The 18,993-nt window shown below is 45.1% G+C and overlaps 2 protein-coding genes across 2 annotated transcripts; one reads left to right on the forward strand and one right to left on the reverse strand.

The window, feature by feature from the left end:
- Positions 2,726-10,483, reverse strand: PARK7 (Parkinsonism associated deglycase). The gene is made up of 7 exons (XM_021417763.1): positions 10,366-10,483; positions 8,599-8,699; positions 7,845-7,946; positions 7,177-7,236; positions 5,742-5,811; positions 3,981-4,067; positions 2,726-3,151 (listed from the first exon to the last, which is right to left on the reverse strand). Exons 2-7 carry the CDS (start codon positions 8,686-8,688, stop codon positions 2,991-2,993), a joined length of 570 nt encoding a protein of 189 aa, XP_021273438.1. The 5' UTR covers positions 8,689-8,699; positions 10,366-10,483; the 3' UTR covers positions 2,726-2,990.
- On the forward strand, positions 10,942-17,123 carry TNFRSF9 (TNF receptor superfamily member 9). The gene is made up of 7 exons (XM_021417762.1): positions 10,942-11,555; positions 11,634-11,750; positions 12,582-12,719; positions 13,385-13,451; positions 13,534-13,670; positions 13,905-14,039; positions 15,813-17,123. Exons 1-7 carry the CDS (start codon positions 11,456-11,458, stop codon positions 15,935-15,937), a joined length of 819 nt encoding a protein of 272 aa, XP_021273437.1. The 5' UTR covers positions 10,942-11,455; the 3' UTR covers positions 15,938-17,123.

Here is an 18,993-nt window from a genome sequence, read left to right on the forward strand (position 1 = left end):
TTCCTTCCAATCACTAACAAAATGCAGCAGTCTGTCCATGGGGTTTCTGCAGTCAGGTGTTCCACTGATTTTCTGTGTGTTGAGCATTCCTGCAGAAAAACTCCCCCACCTGCATCCCCTCACCTTCAGTCTAGCTCAATATCTTATTTGCTCCATAGCTTGTTTCCACAAATAGCTTATATTCATTTAAAACGTATGGTAAATTTTCTGTTTCTCATAGTTCTTTGGCACTACATCTAGCACACAAATTTTAATTATACTTATTAATATTTGCTAAACACCACTGCAGAGATTTCTGGCTGCTGTGCTTGTGATTAGCATTTGTATAAACTGAGCGAGGTGTTACCACCACCCATCCTGCATTGTAATTCAGGCTTTGCATAATAACCGCCTAAATGCCTATTTTCATCCACACAGCTCATTACTTCTTCTGAATCACATATGGAAGCCACACCTGTGATTGCTCATAGACTGTTGCTCTATTATTTATATATTGGCATGCACCTTGATCCTAGTTGTGGTTAATTTTCAGAAAGGTGTTAGGTATTCCATATTTTAAGTGGTGTGCCACTGAAACATGGTAATCTTTACTGCTATTCATTTTCTTACAAAATGATTCAGAAGAGATGCTTCCCTGTTTAAAACCTGCAGGTTCTTTCTGAAGATCACTCAGCATTACAGCTGTCACCCACAGATTGTTAGCATCTTAGAGCCACAAAGGAAAAAAAAAGCACAAATACACTGCTGTGAAACGTCAGAGAAAAAAGACGACGCCAGACAATCCCAATGTCGTCACCCTGAATCTATTCACAGACATATGTTGAGCCACCATGAATAAAACACTTTGAAGCCATCAATGCACAAAGCCACTGTATCAGTCCACACATACAATCATCAGGTCAGATCCCCCCTCAAAAAAATGATCTACATAGTTTATTTTACCTTATTAATGCATTTCTTATTCTCACAGCAACCTGAAGGGAAGGGCCAGCACTACTGAGCATCCTTCCAGCAAAGAAAAGGAACATACACCCAAACAAACAGTCCATAAGCCTTAATAACAGGGAAATCCCCAGTTTCAGAGAAGGGCACACCAGTTTGTGCCACAGAGTCCGACAATCACATTGCATAGCAAGGTGTGAGTGAGACACTAGAGATAAGCAGGTTACTTATTGCAGTCCCTACCTGTCATTTACTGGATGTTGAGCAAGGTCCAGAGGAAACCCAGGACTCCAACCATATTAGGTTGCACACGATGACTCCATTTGTCATCTATCACATTGACAAGTTATTCAAGAAAAGTTTTCCTGCAGCCTGCTTTCACACCCCATCTTTAGAGCTTAAGCAATTTGAATGGGCATCGTGCTGTTATGATGCAGAATCTGTATCACCACAGTGCACCAACAGGCATGTGACACCAAAGAAGCCTCTAACAACTCAGGGGTGGAAATGAGACAAGTGTACACCCTGACAGATACTGCTGCTCCTTACATTAAAACAGCCTGAATTGCTATTGCTTGGGTTGGGGGGGAGGGGGTAGGGTCTCCCAGATTGTCTAATCATGTTTAAAAAGAAAACAAGTACACAAAACTAATCATAGCCATTGGAGTGCTCATTTCATTAAAAGCCAAAGGGACAGACATGCTTGTCCAAGACATACACTGTTAAAAAATGGGTGGTAGTGAAGCAAGTAGGTGAATTCTGGCACATAGAAGTTAGTTCAAGATTGCTCAGCCTCAGGCTGCTTAACTGCTCAGTCCGCTCCAGACACAGTGCATCTCTCAGGCCATACCACTGTCATCTATGCTTAGTCAGATGAATTTGATCAAAAGCAGTCCCTGTGTAAGGCAGGCTGCTGCTGCACACTCTGGAGCAGCACAGTGAGGAAAGAAAGCTGCTGTTTCTTAAGCAGCCCAGTACCAGGGATGCAGCAGGGGAAGCCAGGACATGCAGGCCCCACACGAGGGCGAGCTCACACCGCCCTGAGCTTCTCCCATCACAACACTGACACCAAGCTTGGCAGTATCCCTCCACTGCACCCACTTTTCTGTAGTAGACTTCCTACCCCCTCTCCACAATCAAAAGAAAAGGACTTCTTTGTAAAGCACAGCAGAAGAGCAAGTAAGTAACATGCTAGATGTGACAAGAGAAGCCAGCACAAGTAACACATCTTCTGTTGCCAGTTTTCTTACAGGCAGCAGATCCCCATCTAACAGATTTCCTGTTGAAAATGCAAATGACAGCGCTGTGCCCATCAGTGATCAGATTTGTTACTGTCTGAGGCAGTTTGCCTCCTGCCTGCCAGTCACTATCTCGCCTAGCTGGTGACCTCGCCACAAGAGGACCTTCTCCAATTTACATAAAAAATAACACAGGAGAAAGCAGGAGTCTGAATTGCACATATGTGGAAGTATGCAATATTTCTTAGCAGAGCTCATAATAACTCAGTTATAATGGTTTTGGAACTATCCTCCCCAGAATAACTCATCGAAATATAGCAGCACAGGGAAACCAACTAGTCTAAGTAAGAACCTAAAAATACGCCTCTTCTGGGCACAGTCATTCAGAAACCCCTGAATTCTAGAACCTGAGAGCAGTCTCTTTGGAAATTAAAGCACTTCCAAAAAAGCTACACAGCAGCAAGCATCCTTATTACCAAACACAGAGCCAGCAAAGGTTTCATAGGTCTGGAATGGGAGAAAACATACAAAGAAACAGCACACAATCAAGGTTGCTTTGTTTTTATTTCATCAGCAAACGTTTGTCCATGCGATCTTGAAATGTTAAGAGCTAAGATTATTTAGATGCTAATGATGAAGTTCTTTGCTAACAGGATTTTCTTCTAAGAATAAAGACCTGTAAGATGTCCTAATTTAGATGAGTACAGCTGATAATCCCATCCACAACTACATTGTTCATCTTTCAGTTACTCTACAAAGGACAACACTCTCCACCTGAAATTGTTCTACTCCGTGTCCCACAACAGCATTTCAGTCTTTCAATATTAGGGGTGCCTTCACTTGTTCAGCCACTTCCTTCCCCATCAGCGTTTCAACAATGGCCAACCCAAACTCAAAGCTGGTACCAGGGCCACGGCTGGTGAGGATGTTCCCATCTTTCTCCACACGGCTCTCGGAGTAGCAGTAGTGAGCTTAGGGGTGACACAACAATAAGAGGGTCAGTCTCCAGTACAGTGCCACAGAGTGCAGACCTGCCTGCTCACAGGCTATGATAACCAAGGAGCAGCAGTCTCTGCCAGCAGCATCACATTCTATAGTATGCACCTCAATCACGCCAAGCCCACTCTGGGCGCTGTATCCCTGTCCCTGCAGAACCAGGCAACTCACTACTGCCTACAGTCCTCAGAAAGGAAAAGGCCCTGCAGGGAGCTCTGCCAGCTTGTTCACATGGTATGCAAGTGCACCTATCTACAAAGCTTATCAAGAAGTCATCTGTTCACAGCTTTCTTTTCTCTAAATACATGCAGAGGAAGCTGGAGGAATCCTGCTTTCTCCTTCTCGCCTCTAGACTTGTTAATGTTCATACATCTGAACAGCGTTTCACCAGCACCTTACTTAGGTATGAGAAACACAGGTGAGCCTGCTGGCTCACAGCACCAAAGCACTGAGAAAGCAGGAAAGGTGCTGCTATGGTTTGCTCTTGGGGCCATCGAGACAAAGAACCAAAATGACAAGAGGCAGCACAGCCTTGAGAAGACAAGGCAAAAAATGCTTCCAGCGTGACAGCAGCAGCATAGTTTCCCTGAAAAATTAGACTGTAAATATAGCCCTGTATTTCCAAGTTAAACTGACTTGGAGATAGTATATTCAGTTGAATTTTGATTATGTATATGAAAGCACTAAGGAAACTCAGAGATACAGAATAAGATGCAAATGCTATTTGCTTTCCTTTAAATGAAGAACTAGGATAAAATACTTTGCAAAGAGTTTAGAAATAAATTTATAAAATTAATTACATACCTCCATTCATCATTTTATCTTTGGCCAAAGGATGTGTTGTGACTTTGCTTCCAAATCCTATCCCATGTGCCAGAAGGGCAGTAGGACCTGTAAGGACACAGAGTTACATCTTGGATAAACTTTTCTACTACAAACACTTAAGAACAGGCACCAGTCCTCAAGGGCTAAAATCTCACTGCCTTGTTAAGCCTTAACTCCAGACACTTAACAGATAAAATTTCATTTGAAAAGGCTTTATGTGCAGGAATTGTGCACCAAACAGTATTTTGGACAGATGACGGGTTAACAGTTTTTATACTTGGGTTTTAACATTCTTTCTCTTTTCATCACTTCCTCCTCAGCCTGAATTGAGGAAGGAGCTTATGTGAAGTTGTCCTAGGTTACCCAAGAAAAAATCCTTACGGGAATTCCAGAAGAAACTGAATGCAGGATTTGCCTGATTCAAGTGTCATTTCCGCATATCTGATTCATTTCAGAAAATGAAGTAACAAGGAAATAACCTTCTTTGCATTCAGCTGGAATTAGCTCTGAGAAGCATTATGCCTAAAATAAATGAATCGTCCTGAATACAAGCAAAGGCCTTCACTGGGCAACCAAGAACAATTACAGTTGTTCTGCAACAGATATGGGTAGAGAAGGAAAAAACTACCAGTACCATGATCAAAACTGTTCACAGACCTGTATGCACATTGCCCAAGTGAAGAATGAAAACAAAATAAGAAGTAGCTATACACCAGAAAAAAATACGAAGATACATGCTGCAAATACACACCATTAGAGTGTCTCTTACACAGTCATCATCACTCTCCTGATACTCCCCTACATACACCTAGGCCAATCTCTCTGCTCACGTAGGAGTATCAGCAATTATTCACCTTGTTGGTTCCTTCCTTGTATATAAAGCCCATAAAGAAATGAACTAGATACCTAGCTGTACGGAACATGTAAGCAGACAACCCTCTCTGCAGAGTAATTCCATATTTTAGTACCACTCCATTGAGGGTGAGCCTGTAACACTATACTTGCAGCCATGCTACTCAAGCTAAAGGGCAGAAGAGGAGTCATAAGACAAATTTACAGTAAAGATGTTCTGCCAGAACTGGGTCCTCACAAAGAGAATAAGCAGATATTTTGTACAAGAAAAAAAAGAAAGAAAGAAAGAAAAAACCACAAAAACAATCCCTAAACTAAAAGCCTAGCGTAACACTGTAATGCAATGGAAAGTGGAGCAATGACAACAGAGTAACAAAGTTCCAGACTACAGCAAATAAGGACTTGCTCAACAAACGTAGCAGCTAGGGGTACAGAAAGAAAGAAAGAAAGAAACAACCAACCAACCTACCTACCTACCCACCTTCAAAGAGCCTCAGGTACACAGAAACCTCAGAGAGATCCCCTCACCTCCACTGCCAACCCTTAAATGAGCTCTGGGAAGGGGAGGATCCTGGCTCCACCCCTTTCTGCCACTCAGGGGCACTGCTTGCACCTGAGCTCCCCTGGGCTGGCCCTGCTTTCCCACCAGGTGCTCAATCACTGCTTCGGGGTTTCACTTAGCACTCCTGCTGCACCAAGCAAATGAATTTTCACTTTTTAAGACACCATCTCAACTGACGGGAAAATTCAAATACCAATGGTTTTGTATGGAGTGCAAAGTCCTGTAACTAAGTTACAGGAATATAAATTTCTAAGCCAGGATAACCGCCTACCTGTCCTTTCAAAATACCCAAGTATTTATTAAAGGAAAATGCGTTACTAACCCACCTGCACATATAGCAGCGATCAGGCCTTTTCTGCTTTCCTGATCCTTCAAAATGTCTTTAACAGCAGCAGACTGTACAAAGATAAACAAGTAATTGCTTTGAGTTATTTGGGTTGATAATACAAAGCACGGTTGAAGTATTTTCTACTGCAAATTCATGAACAAGATTTACAAAAAAAACAGTTTGATAACACTCCATCCTGCCTCAGGACAGAGAGAGCAATGAAAACCCTAACAAGGGAAAGAACTGCAACCAACAAATACTTGCTCCACAAGGAAATTGCAAAGCAATCGAACTGCAAGGAACTTCTCACCCTACATAACAGCAGGCCATTCTGTGGCCATAAGAAGTCACTGTTTGAGAACTTCAGGAGACAATTAGAAAGGAGTATTCATGAGCTACCTCCAGACAGTCTCTAACAGTCTCAAAAAGATTTATAAGGGTTAACTATCTCACATTCCAGGGCTTACAAACCGTGTGATACTATCCAAGTTCTATCTAACAGATTCACTTGTTCATTTGCCTGCCTTCCACAAACACCATAACAGATGTGCACCAGAGACAGAATTCTTGAGTAAAATAACAAAGTCCTGTGGGTTTAGCCTGCTTCAATGTTCATGGAATTAAATCTTCACTTGCAACCGTTTCATCTTGTCATGGTTTTATGATTTTTGGTTATTGGTATTCCACATCATAACATCATGTAGTGAATGTACCTGGTTCTCAAAAGAGAAGGACTACTACAGTCCCCACAGTACTTTTCTCCTCTGTTACCATTTTCCAGCCGGAGGGAAAAGATAAAAACTTGCAGATCACGAGACCTCGTCCCTTTTTCCGCCGTCTCTCGTCTTGGCAGCACCTCGCTCTCCAGCCGTCTTATCGTCGGTAGTAGAGTAAGGCCTACCTTGATTTTGGGACATTCTCTCTCTCTGTATTGGATTTATCAGCCTAAATTGTAATTATATTGTATTATAGTGTGTTGTCTTGCATTCCGATATCTTATTTAGTAAATTAGTTTGTTTCTCCTCAGATTGTTGCCGCTGTTCTTTGCTCTCAGGGCCATCTCCTTACCCCTTTTTCCCTTTTCTCTTTTCCCGGGGTGTGGGCCCGTGGGTCCCCCGTCCCCTTCGTCACAGAACCGGGCTGAACGCCCATACACCGTTGACACATCTTCATATGATAATAAAGACTTTCACACAATATTGAGCAGCCTTCCATTTTTACGCAGCTTAACCAGGTAGTCAGGTACAAGAATTTACATCTCTCCTCTAGATTTCCAAGAAGGCTTAATACTATTAACAATTACTTACCTCTTAATGATTCGTTCAGAAAAGAATTTTCAGATGTTTAACTGAACTTGCATTATTACTACAGGAGTGCAGACCATCTACTACACACAAGGACACTTCTGAATTTTTAAGATACCAGACCTTTACCTCTGACAAGTTCTGAGCTCCAAGGTTACCTCCAGGAAGGACAATGACATCGTAAGGTCCCTAAATAAAACAAACAAACAGATAAAGTTGTTCTGCTGAACAGAGGGTAGCGTATCTGTCACATTGTCTTAGGGCCAGTACAGCTAAGTGAAGTGAGAAGCAAAGCGATCCTTTGCTGAGAAGTCTTTTCTTTCACTGACTGACACTTGAAAAGCAAATAATTATTTCCAATTATGGAAAAAATATTTCCAGGAACAGCCTAAAAAGTCTGTTTCAGAACATATTTCTAAGTCTAGTGAATTTAAGAGATTCCGCAAGCAAATGGTACCTCTTGCGTTGTGAAGACAAGTGTTTTTGCTGAACCTACTACAGCTTTCCATTAGAAGCTTTTTTTGTTGCCCCCAGTCATGGTGTTTTGGTGGGCTGACTAACACGCAAAATAAAGCTCTATGTCTGGCACTGTGCAAAACCAAATCTGATCTTGGCTTGCTGTGAAGCAGGACGAGACTGAAGGGACCACAGCACTGCAAGATGTGCAGTTCTGCGAGTCACTATGACACAGAGTAAACATAACATGCAACACATTTCTAAAGGCTTTAAGAACTCAGTTTTGAAAAATCACAGAAAGGCCATACTGATTATTGTATCAGTTCAAGGTGATGACCAACCTCTTTTCTGGCATCCTCTAGACTGGCATCAGGACAAATGAGGACATCTCGACTACACTGCACTGGTTCTTTCCCAGTTAGGCCTGCAACAGTCACCTTGATCTAACAGAAGAATACATCTATCATTACAATTCAAGAATTTAAGACATTTGACAAGCTTGTGATTCTTATAGTACCCAAAAAAGGAGGACATTAACGAAATCATGAGGGCATTGGGGAAAGGTAATTTTTATTTTAGTCATTTCTCTCAGTGTTCAGTTACTGTATTTATTTAAAATCTTATTTTCATACCTAATCAGACAATAATACTGTGTACAACTACTCATGCAAAAGTAACAAACAACATGAGGAATCCAACCAAGCAGAGTTCAAGTTAATAACAGAATTTTAAAAGTTCAAGGAGAGCTATGTAACATCATAAGCTTGATGAGAACACAGCAGTTCAGAACCCTACAAAACAAATGAAACCCCCTGCTGCTCTGCATGGCAGCAGAGGTGTTTGATAGGGTAAGACTTACTTGAAACATCTGCTCTAGTTTACTTTAGGCTCACATTTCAAATGCTTCCTAAGGACAATTGTCATTCATGCTTATCTGGTGCATAACAAAACTATTTGCTAACCAGTAAGAAGGCACAGGTGAACGTCCACCTCCTGCAACAGACTACACTCTGAACTTGAATTTGAGGCACAGATTTTGACTTTACCAAATACTCATTAAAAAAAAAAAAGACTTTTCATCATCTACATACTCACCCCAGCTCTTCTCATAACATCAGTGGGGATGACAGTTTCCATTTCCTCTGCCCCTTTTGCCAGAATCACCAATGCTCTTTTTGAGGCCATGTCTGAAGGGACTGCAAATGGGAGAGAAGTTTGTGTGCAGACAGGGAGTGACATTAGAGGGCAGATCCCCTAGTATAAAGTCTTCCTAACAGTAAAGTTTAAGACTAATTTGCATTTCTACATTATCTTTCATTTAAGCCATCTCAAAATAATTCATTAGCTTTAACTGACATTCACAGCAGTCCTACTTCAGAGGTTTTTTGCAAAGCATACACTACGACATGAAGGGATTAACACGTTTGTGCAGTCAGAAGCACAGCACATAGGCACCAGAACATGAAACAACTTGGCCTCATCAGAGCTTGACGTGACTTCAGTCTGCCAGAGAGAAGGGCTCAGGGTGGGTGGCTGGGCTGCTTTGCCTTCACTCATACCCAGACTGTTGACACCTACCCAGGTCAGCATTTATAAAAAGAGCTCCTGTGAGCTTTGACCTCACGTCTGGTATTTAGTTTCCACACAGCGCACTTCATTAAGTTTCCTGTGACTTAATAATGACTCGACCAGTGCCCCTGCAAACCTTCAGCGATAGATTTTCTGAGTATTTCATAACTGAGAGGCGGAGAAATGTGTGCACATGTGTGATGGGGGAGCAGACCACAGAATTTAGAAAATGGAACAAACCTAGCTTAAGAAATTTTTTTTAGCTACTAAGTTCACATTGAGGTGAACAACCAAATTTCCATTTGAAGGTTAAGTAACAACATCATGTAAAAATCCACATTAACGTACGCTGGTCTGCCAGAAGTCTTTGAATGGATCTACGATGTGAGAGAAGGCATTTCACAGGTCTGTTACTCTATGAGGCAGATCTCTTCCTCTGCAGGGAATTCCCATTCAGAGATGCAGAGTACCCAGGAGATCTTCATAAAATGAGAGCCATGCTCAGTTGTCTCCACCAAAAAAACCCATCCCCTCCCTCTGCTTCAGCTACTGTATTTCCAGTTGGCATCTTTTAGAAAGCCGTTATTTCAGGAACGCACCCAGCAGAACCTGACTGATTCATGGTGTCAATCCTGTCACGTACTGACAAACACACGGCCCACAGAGCAGGTGCCCTCACGTCACAGTGTGAGCCATGTTTGCAGCACAGGCTGCAGATATTCCAGAAGAACTCTCCTGGAAGGCGTATGCTTATTCTGCCCAAATTTTCATACGTATTTGACTAGCGGGCGACCTATGATCAGAGCAGCCACACGCAGAGTTTCTGTACTTGCTACACGGCACACAGCGCTCTCACAGGCCTGGCACGGCTCAGGGGCCAGCAGCGCAGCCCGCCTTGATGAAAGGTCACATCTTTATGCGCTTATTTTAGGACACGGCACCATTTTGGCCGGAATTAGACGATCTTTAAGGCCCCTTCCATCCGAAGCCATTCTATGGATTGACGCAGCGAATCAGAAATCGCACAAAAGCGGCCGCCGCGCGGACAGAACGCATCGCCACGCCAGCAAACCGCGAGCGGGAGCGAGGAACCGCGCCTTCCCGCCGGGCTCACGGCCGAGCGGAGCCGTTCCAGCAGACCCCGGGCCTCCCCGCACCCCCGGGGTTGGAACTCCCCCGGAGGCGCCTCGCGGCCCCACATAGCCCCATACAGCCCCATACAGCCTCATACAGCCCCATACAGCCCCATACGCGGCCCCACACGCGGCCCCGCGCGGGCGGCCCCAGCCTCACCTCGCACCGCCGCTGCGTTGTACAGCCCCGCCCCGAGCGGCCCCAGCCCCGCCCCTCGCCCCCAGGCCGCCCCGAGTTGGGCGGGGCCCCTGAGGAGCGCTACGTTCTTTTTAGGTGGGGCGCAGCGCCGGCACGGCCGTGAAGAAGCCCATCGATACAGGGATTGCTGCAGAGCCTGCGGGGCCGGGGGTGCTGCCAGAGTTCACTCGCCGGGTCGGTATCTATCGGTTTATCACTTAAATGTTTAACGTGTGTTCTGAGGAAACGGTCCGATTCGTCTCTGGCACTGTGGCAAAATGAAGCCTGTGCTCCGTGACAAGCGGACGCGGGCAGCTGCCTCGGCGCCATAGGTGCCATCCCCCGTCCCCGCCGCGCGGTTTGGTTCCTGGCTGAGGCACGAGATGCGCTCCGCTTGCCAGGAAGCACAAACCCAAACACCGCGGCCTCCGCCGCTCGTGCTGCTGGAAGAGCGTTCCAGCTCGGCCAAGCCCACGGCCACTCGCACCACTCCCGCCCTCGCTCGCGGACGGCACGTGACGCTGACGCAGTCAGGGATTGGCTGCGGGGAGATGCAGGGGGCGGGGCCTCGCCTGTGCTCAGCGCCGAGAGGAATCCGAAAGATCACGTGGCCCTTCATGGTACCGACGGCTCACGCCCATCGCGGCCCTCGTGCCGCTGCGCTTTGTCCCGTGCGTAGCGGAGCGCTCTCGCCCACGGCCGCATCTCTCCCCACACGCTGCGGGGGCGGTGGCCTCAGCGAAGCGTCCCCTCCGCCTTCAGTGGCCACTCGCAGCCGGTGACCCGGCACGGGGCCGGACCTGACCCTCGCACCCACCGCGGGGATTCCTCGAGACTCAGCGGGAAGCCCCGGCGGTGTGGGGGGGGCTCTGCCCGGCAGCGCTGAGGTGGCGGCCCCGCGGGCGCTGCCCGGCAGGACGGGGGTCTCGCCGCAGCCCGGAAAGCCCCGCCGGGCCGGGGTTTCCCCGCCGCCCCCGGGCTGACGCAGCCGTGCCACTGGGGGCGGCTCTAAGGGCCGGCGCCCGCCGCCACACGCGCACTCGGGAGCGCCGCGCCGCCGCGCACCGACCCCATGGGAGCGGCCGCCCCGCTGCTGCGCGCGGTGCTGCTGGCGCTGGCGCTGAGCCCGGGGCGCGCGGCCGCCGCTCCGTGCGCCGCCACCTGCCCGGCGGGTGAGGGCCGGGCCGGGGCGCGGGGCTGCTTTGCTGCGGCGGCGCTCCTCTGCAGCCACCGTCTCTCTCGGCCTGCAGGTACCTTCGTGGCCGGCGCGGGTTGCGGGCGGGAAGCGAGCTGCCAGCAGTGCCCGTCCGACACCTTCTCCAGCGTGGTGGGAGCCAGCAGCTGCAACCTGTGCCGCAGATGCGAAGGTATCGGGGCGCGCCGGGGCTGCCTGGATTAAAGGCTGAGATTCGGCTTGTTGTGTCGTGGGGGTGCTGATGGACGGCAGCTGGACGTGAGCCAGCAGTACCCGCGCAGCCCAGACAGCCGACGTTACCCTGGGCTGCACCCAAAGTAGCGCGGCCAGCAGGGTGAGGGAGGGATCTGCCCATCTGCACTGCGCTGTGCCCAGATGGGTGGTCCGCAGTACAGGAGAGAGACAGAGCTGGTGGAACACGGCCACAGCAGGCCGGCAAAAACGCTCCGAGGGATGGAACACCTCCCTGCGAGGACAGGCTGAGACCTGGGGCTGTGCAGCGGGAGAAGAGGAGGCAGCGGGGAGAGCTGAGAACGGCTTGTCTGTATCTAAAGGGGCTGTAAGAAAGAAAGGGACAAATTTCAACAGGGTCTGTTGTGACAGGACAAGGGGAAATGGTTCCAAACTAAAAGAGATTGGTTATAAGGAAGAATTATTTTAAAGGAAGGGTGGTGAAGCACTGGCATAGGCTGGCCACAGAGGCTGGTGGTGCCCCATCCCTGGGCACACCCAGGGTCAGGCTGGAGGGGCTCTGAGCGCCTGATGGAGCTGTGGGTGTCTCTGTTCGTTGCAGGGGGTTGGACCAGGTGGCCTTTAAGGGTCCCTTCTAACTCAAATTATTCTAGGATACTATGAAAATGTTACTGGTAAAGTAATTTGATGCATCTGCAGGGCTTCTCGGTGAACTGACCAGCTTCATTTCTGTAAGAGCAAAGGACCTTTGCTGCACCAGGTTTAGTGCGCTTGAGGCATGTGTAACATCACACTTGTTTCCTCCTTCCAGGAAGATTCAAGTACTTAAAGGTGTGTTCACCAATAAGTGACGCTGAGTGCACATGCAAGGAGGGATATCGCTGCAGTGACAGTGGCTGCTCCCGCTGTGACAGAAGCTGCGGCCTCGGCGAGGAGAAAACTGGGAGCGGTAAGATCTCCCTTCACCACCTCTTGCACAGCGCAGAAAGAATTGCTGCAAAAGGATCTCCTGACCTCTTCAAAGTGCGCTTCAGTTGGTTCCCTGTGCATGACAGCTCTTTTGTCAGCAGCATGAAGGACACTGTACCCGAGTATTGCACTGGTACAAAGCTCACATAGCTCACAGGGATGGGCACAGGGAAAGATGCATCTTGTACTCCAGTACTTGATGGGAGCTTATAAACAGGAGGAAGACCAGCGTTACGTGGTCCAATAATGACAGGACAAGGGGGAGCGGTATTAAACTAAGAGAAGATCTAGATTAGATATGAGGAAGAAATTCTTTACTCGGGTTGGTGAGACCCTGGCACTGCTGCCCAGTGAAGTGTGGATGCCCCGTCCCTGGAGGTGCCTGAGGACAGGTGGGGTGGGGCCCTGGGCAGCCTGAGCTGGTGGGAGGCAGCCAGCACACAGCAGGGATTGGGGCTGGGGTGGGGGCTGTAAGGAAACTTCCAACCCGACCATACTGTGATTCTATGATTGTGTACTCTGAGCAACTTAGAACATTTCTATGAATGTAGATAATACTTACCGTACAAACAGTTAAAAATAACATCTCACATGTTGTTTTAAACGCTCGCCTTGTACTCACATACCTGTCCTTGTCTGTTGCAGGTTGCCAGGCTTGCCGCTATGGAACTTTTAATGATCGGCCTGATGGCTCCTGTAAAAACTGGACAATGTAAGTAACAAAAATAAGTGCTATAACTTGACTGGATTTCTTTTCCATTACTTTTCTTTTTCTTTCTTTAAATGTCTCCCAGGTGTTCTGAAAACCAGGTTCTGGAGCCTGGAACTGCAACGAAAGATGTGGTTTGCAAACACAGTTCAGATAATCCTGCTTTAGCCACCACTTTACCTACCACTTCTCCTGCAATCCCATTTCGTATCGCTGTGCCAGGTGAGTCATTGTACAGTGTTGCTTTTAGAGCTGAAGAATTATGACTAACTTTGAAACACACTATTGCTCATTCTCTTACCACTTGAAGTAGGAGTTCTTTCTCATACCCATTTCCAGTACTGCACGCTAATCTAGAAGCAGACCTATCGAGCTGGGGACAAGAAAGCCAGCTAATTCATGTGCGGTTGAATTTTGCTCTGTGGCACTTCTTGAAGAATGTTGTTTGCTTCCTAGGGAAGGACCTCCAGATGGACATTATCAGAATTTCTCTTGCTGTAGCGGGGCTGTTGTGCGTAGCATTTCTGCTGCCTTTGTGTGTATGCCTCAGCATCTGGCAGAAAAAGAAACTACATGCCGTCTTCAAGAAAAGTAAGACAGATACATTCCTCGATTCCACTTTTGTTTTTCAGACTAGGCAGAAATCAGGAATTCATTTTTTAAGTATATTTTTGAAGTATATTTAAAAGGCAGTTACAGATGATGATTATTTTTTCCTTCCTCTTGAAGTCAGAAATAGCCACCTGGTTCTACCAACCCTGCTCAAGGGTTGCCCAGGACCACTTCTGAAGATCTCCAAGCGGGGAGACTTCGCAGCCTCTCTGGGCAACCTGTGCTAGCATTCCATCATCCTCGCAGTAAAGAAATACTTCCTGATGCACAGACAGAACCTCCTGTGTTCCAGTTAATGCCCACTGCTGCTTCTTCTGGCACTGGGCATCACTGATAAGAACACACCTTTGTCTTCTTTGCACCCAAAGCTGGAGTCATGACTGCACTGTAGCAGCAATCAGGACTTGCTGCTGCAGAGATGCAGAGCCAGCTTTGAAGCTAGCACTGCCCCCCAGGGAAGCACAGGAGTTCTGCACAAAGTTGTGGTGAATTGCATCCAACTTATTTGATCAGCTCCACTATGGCTCTACCTGAAGATACTTATGTGTTTACAGTGAACCTTGCCGTACTTACATTACCTATTATTATTTGAAGAATACTAATCTGTATTACCCTGGACAATGGAGAATGACTGTAATCATAAGTTAAGCTATTAGAAGAAAACAAACTGTTTCCTAAGTTCCAAAGTAAGACTTTCCTCCCAGTCCTTTGCAGCTGATGTTGGTTAGTAAAGACAAAAGACTTAATAAAGACATCTTAAGTGAACAAACCAAGTTATACAGGAGGCTACGCTGCCTCCAGGAAATAGCATTCTGAAAGTTGCTGTTGAAGCTGACCACATATATAAATTATTTACGGTTGTAATGTTACAGCTGAACATTCTTTGTGTCCTCTATATAGCTCCATGTGTGTGTGAAATGCTGAGCATTCGTTGCTTTCTCTCAGCTTCATTTACAGTATTTCTGTCACCACTTCTGACAAGTAACACTATTTCTGTACTTGGCACTTAAATATTTGGGTGTAGGTTCTGTATAAAATCCTGGTCAGAGAAGTACGTTTTTCATCTTGAACTCCTCAAAGAAATGCACCAGAAGCTTAGACTCATGTGCTTAGCTCTCTCATCCAAGGGTTTAAGTGAATGTTAATTGGCTTTGGGTAATTTTTTTATTTACCTTTAAAGTATTCCTTTATTTTTAAATATTGTTTTAGATGTTTTAATACAAACACAAGATGCTAAAAGGATATAAAAGGGTCCTCAAATCTTTGCCCAGACGGAGAGAATACAGTGCTCGCCATTGCTAAAAAGTCTACCTTTGAAGTTTGATGCAGTTCAGTGCTTCCTAGCCATGTCAGAAAACTGATTCTGTTCAGATGGCATTGATACCTTCCCTGCAGGCTAGAAGTGACAAACTAGAGCAATGAAAATTGAAAATACAAAAGCCCAACAAATAGAATACGTCTTCTTGATTTCACCACTTCCCAGCTTTTTGTTGTATCCTATGTTATATTGGTTTGTATATACCATGACAAACTCAGTACTAGCACAGCCCCTGTTGAATTAGGGAAAACAAACTATGAGAAATTTTCTTTCTTATAAAACCAGGATGTAGAGGAATAATTTCAAATTTGATTACTGGATCATCTGGAAGATTTTTTTTTTGCTGCCTTCCTCCATTTGTGACCAAGGAAGGGTGAAATAGGGTGGCTGAATAAAAACAACAGGAAGTGAACATCTGCTCTTTTTTTTTTTAGTGCATGCTACACCTGAACAATCAATTCAGGAAGAGACCTGCAGCTGCCGCTTTCCTGAGGAAGAACAAGGTGAAGATCAAGACTGTGGCAAATCCACAGAATTCAGAGATCTTTTGGAGAATTAAGAATTGGACTGTCCAGGTCAACCATATTTGTTTCCTCTTAGAACGCAACATTATAATCTGTGAATTTCAGAGTGCTACGTAGTCCATCCACTAAGGAAAAAGCACATCTTCTCTAGCTTGACTGTTATCTAGGACCAGGAATCCTATTTCTAAGCAGTAGTAGTACTACTGTGCTTAAAACAAATAACAGAAGGGCAGTATGGCATTCTCGCTCCTCTTGTAAGTGGTGCCTGAGCCATAACTTACATGCACTCTGAAAGCATTTGTCCCTAAAATGGAGATCTGTAGCATATAGTAGAGCCATGTGTGCCACTCGTGGTCTCTGCATTACTGTTACCAGCTGTCCTCAAGTCTAGAGCTGCAGCTCCTGCCGAAGCATGGCTCAAACCCACCAGCATTGGGTTTCTTTTGCAAGTACAGATCTCATCTCATTTCAGACTTTCAGTTGCCAGCAGCTGTGGAAACATATCTGGCCTGACAGATATGTTTCTTATGTAGGAGATAGGAAGGTGTAAAAAAATCTAGAGCTGCTAAGTTTTTTATAACACCTTCTGCTGTTATGTTACAGTGATTGCCTTAATAGAAGCAGTGGAAACACTGAGAAAAGCGGTGGTTGAGTTGCTCTTAGGAAGGGATGTTGCTGTGCACTTAGACTGCAACACCTCAGTCCTACGTCATTCAGCTTTCATCTTTTGGTGATGTAAGCGTGCATGTTGCAGATGTGCTATATGCAGAACGTGGTACGTTTCTGGTACTATTTCTGTATCTCTGAGGTTGGAAAGATTGTAACATCAGACAGTATATCTGTCTTTTTGATCAACTACTGGTACTTTGGTCTGAAAGAAAAAAGAAAATGCCACTAATTACAACATTTTTAACCTTTTTCAAAACTAAATATTTTATTTCTTCAGTAAATGCTATTCAAAAATAGAACGAAAACCTATCAACGCATCAGGTAAAGGGGGATTTTCTCCTTTATGTAATTTCAGCTTTGAAAGAAAGAGTACTGCTGTGTATGAAGAATGACAGCCTTCTATTCAGCACAAAAATCAAGATCGCAGATTTTTACATAGTTCTGATAAACTTGCTGTTTTGTAACTTCTTATATGTATATTAGAAAATAAGTATAGCAACATGAATTCCAAAGTTAAGTATATGTAAATAAATAATTTGTTTTGAATTCCTAGTCCAAGTCTCCTTTCCTCTCAAGTCCTTTTTTCTTACGAATAAAGTCAAATTCACAAACTTAAAGAGAGGGGAAGGAACATGAAAACTCACCAATGTTTATAAATCAGAGTAATCTTCGCAGCAGCAGAAGATACCATAGAATAGGAAGAAAATAGTTCTGTTTGTGAAGAGTTTATAATCCACACAAAGGATGAGAATTAATGTAACACACGTAACAACTCAGCATACCTTATGTTTTCTCCTAGGAAAGAAAGATAGCAGTTAGAGTTTTATATTTTGTTAGTGTACTTTGCATATCAATTTGGAACTTTCATTACATCCTCTAAAAGCAGTTTTCTTCTATTAAAGGTCACACTGAAAATAATTAGTCATTCTTAATTATTGAATAAATAGTGAAAAGTGCCTTGGCCTGAACACGACTGTTGTTTCTGATGAGAGGAGTCCACCTTTTTGGACTAACAGGTCAGCTCTGTATCTCAAGTAACACTGTGGAGACATTTCTGCCTGTGGAAACCTTGCAGGAATTAGGTACAGAAATTCATGTTTTCTTCTCCAACTATACAAAACAGTTCCAGAGCCAAATATCAACATAAACAAGACAGTCATTGCTTACCCAACGGCCTCAATCTGAAATTTGATTTCCTTTTATTCACATCTTCTAACTTGTAAGTGTCCTGACTTTGCAAACATTACCACTCAAAACTTGGCTCTTTGGAATAATCTTTGCAGAGTTAAAGTACTCCTTATTACTCTAAAGCGCTCCAGCTTGTACCTCTCTTTCTGGTAGATCATGTGCATCTTGACTGCACAAGTAGCTTCTTCCTGAAAGCACAGATTCTTTAATATCTGAATAAAGTTATCGGCTCTTGTTGAAAGAAATGCAATCAGTCCTAACTCTGAGCTGTAACTTAGAGAGTTGTCTGTTCTGTTGTCTGCTTTCTGTGACTATTTCTTTTCTCAACAGTCTTTTTAATTTATTGTGTAGTGAGCAAAAAGGAACTGGGAATTCCATGACGACTCTTGAGCAGCCCATTTGGCTGAAAATGAGGTAATGTGCCATGCCAGATGTAAGCGTTTCACATTTCCATTTGTTTTTCTTGGAAGTCAGGCAGTGTTCTTCTAGCCAGACTGCGTGTGGAGGCCCTGGTGACATCAGACCAGAACTCTAAAGGCATGGAAAAAAGGAGACAGGCCCTCTTGAAAGATAAGCTTAAGCAGGGAATCCCGCTGCTTTTTTATTGCTTGCAGAACCAGTACCATTTCCTGGCACAGTTTCTGGCATTACTGCTTAAAACCCTGGTCGTCAGATATCATGACTTCATAATTCCCCGCAAGAGCTGCGTGGCTAGGGAAAGCACAAGGTTTCCTGTCCCTCACCACCTCTATTCAACAGGTAAACAACACCAAGGCAGGCCTGCGTGTTTCTATGCCTGATACATCTGCAGAGAAACTCTGAATTGTAACAGGACTTCTTAACCACATAAACACAATATCACTTTAAAAAGCATATTGTGAGTTGCTTTTTTCAGTCTTTTATCAGGTCTTATGCTTTGCCCTGGCATCAAGCATCTCTTGCTCACCATGAGGTGCACACCTCCTTCCACTTCAGTTTGCTGTCCTTCAATTGCACATCTATACTGTTCAGTGAGTAGAGACATAGCATAGAATCTCCCACAAAATGCGTGGGTTTTACAGAAACATCCCTTTATGTCTCACATGGTGTCATGCTCGAGGCATTTCCAAACAGAATCAATGCCATTTGAGGAATACAGTACAGGATGCTCTCTTGTATAGTGCATTCCCCAAATAAAGTTGTTCACTATTTTCCTGAAATAAAGCTGTAGTGCGCAGTCATCTTTGACTATGAT

Source organism: Numida meleagris, chromosome 20 (genome assembly GCF_002078875.1).
Source record: "Numida meleagris isolate 19003 breed g44 Domestic line chromosome 20, NumMel1.0, whole genome shotgun sequence".
Taxonomy (NCBI): domain Eukaryota; kingdom Metazoa; phylum Chordata; class Aves; order Galliformes; family Numididae; genus Numida; species Numida meleagris.